At 60.0% G+C, this 885-nt stretch overlaps 1 protein-coding gene across 1 annotated transcript in view; it reads left to right on the plus strand.

Moving 5' to 3' along the window:
- Positions 1-525: 525 nt before the first annotated feature.
- Positions 526-885, plus strand: part of LOC107116363 (serine/threonine-protein kinase PAK 4-like) — a 106,039-nt gene continuing 105,679 nt past the window's right edge. Inside the window, exon 1 of the mRNA XM_015418261.1 lies at positions 526-544. Coding sequence (XP_015273747.1) covers positions 526-544 — 19 coding nt within the window. The remainder of the gene's footprint in view (positions 545-885) is intronic.

The raw sequence follows: 885 nt of genomic DNA on the forward strand, positions 1-885 counted from the left end.
CTTTCGAGCGAGGGAAACCTTTACCTCACCTTACCTTGGGGAATCAGGATTCCACACACACACCCCAATACTATCTCTGTGCATGCCTTGCAGAATGACGCTCTCGTTGGAGACGACTTCATGAGGAAAATTGAGCCGGTGGCTGCCCTGGTGCCGTATATGACCTGCCCAGGAAACCACGAGCAGAAATAGTGAGTCCCAGTGCAGGCTGGGTGCCAACGGAGTCCCTCATGCTCCCTCGGAGTCGGAGATTAGTGGGGAAGGGAAGCCCGGGGCTCGCGCTGAGAGAAGGGACTGGGCGCTGCCTCCCTCTGATTGCCCCTTGACCGGCTCACTTCTTTCCCCAGCAACTTCTCCAACTACCGTGCTCGCTTCAGCATGCCTGGGGGCACCGAGAGCCTCTGGTACAGGTGAGCGTCCCCCCTGGGCGGGAGGTGGAGTCGGCGGAAGCCCCTCGCCCCTCTGGCTGGCCCTTGTCACTGCTCTGGCTTCGTTTGCAAAATACCTTGCAGAAGGAGTGCGAGAATGGCCAGAACAGCACGTGGTTAAGAACATAAGGAGAGCCCTGCTGGGTCAGACCAGGGAGGGTCCCTCTAGTCCAGCCTCCCGTCTCACACAGGGGCCAGCCAGTTCCTCTGGAGGGCCAGCAACAGGGCAGAGAGGCCGAGGCCTTCCCCTGATAAGGACACCAGAAGAGCCCTGCTGGGTCAGACCAGTGAGGGTCCACCTAGTCCAGCCTTCCGTCTCACACAGGGGCCAGCCAGTTCCTCTGGAGGGCCAACAACAGGGCAGAGAGGCTGAGGCTGCCTGGCATGCAGAAGGTCCCAGGTTCAATCCCCGGCATCTCCACTTAAAAAGGACCAGGCAGGAGGTGATGGGAAAGAC

This window comes from Gekko japonicus, unplaced genomic scaffold (assembly GCF_001447785.1).
Source record: "Gekko japonicus isolate JY-2015 unplaced genomic scaffold, Gekko_japonicus_V1.1 scaffold3782, whole genome shotgun sequence".
Lineage (NCBI taxonomy): Eukaryota > Metazoa > Chordata > Lepidosauria > Squamata > Gekkonidae > Gekko > Gekko japonicus.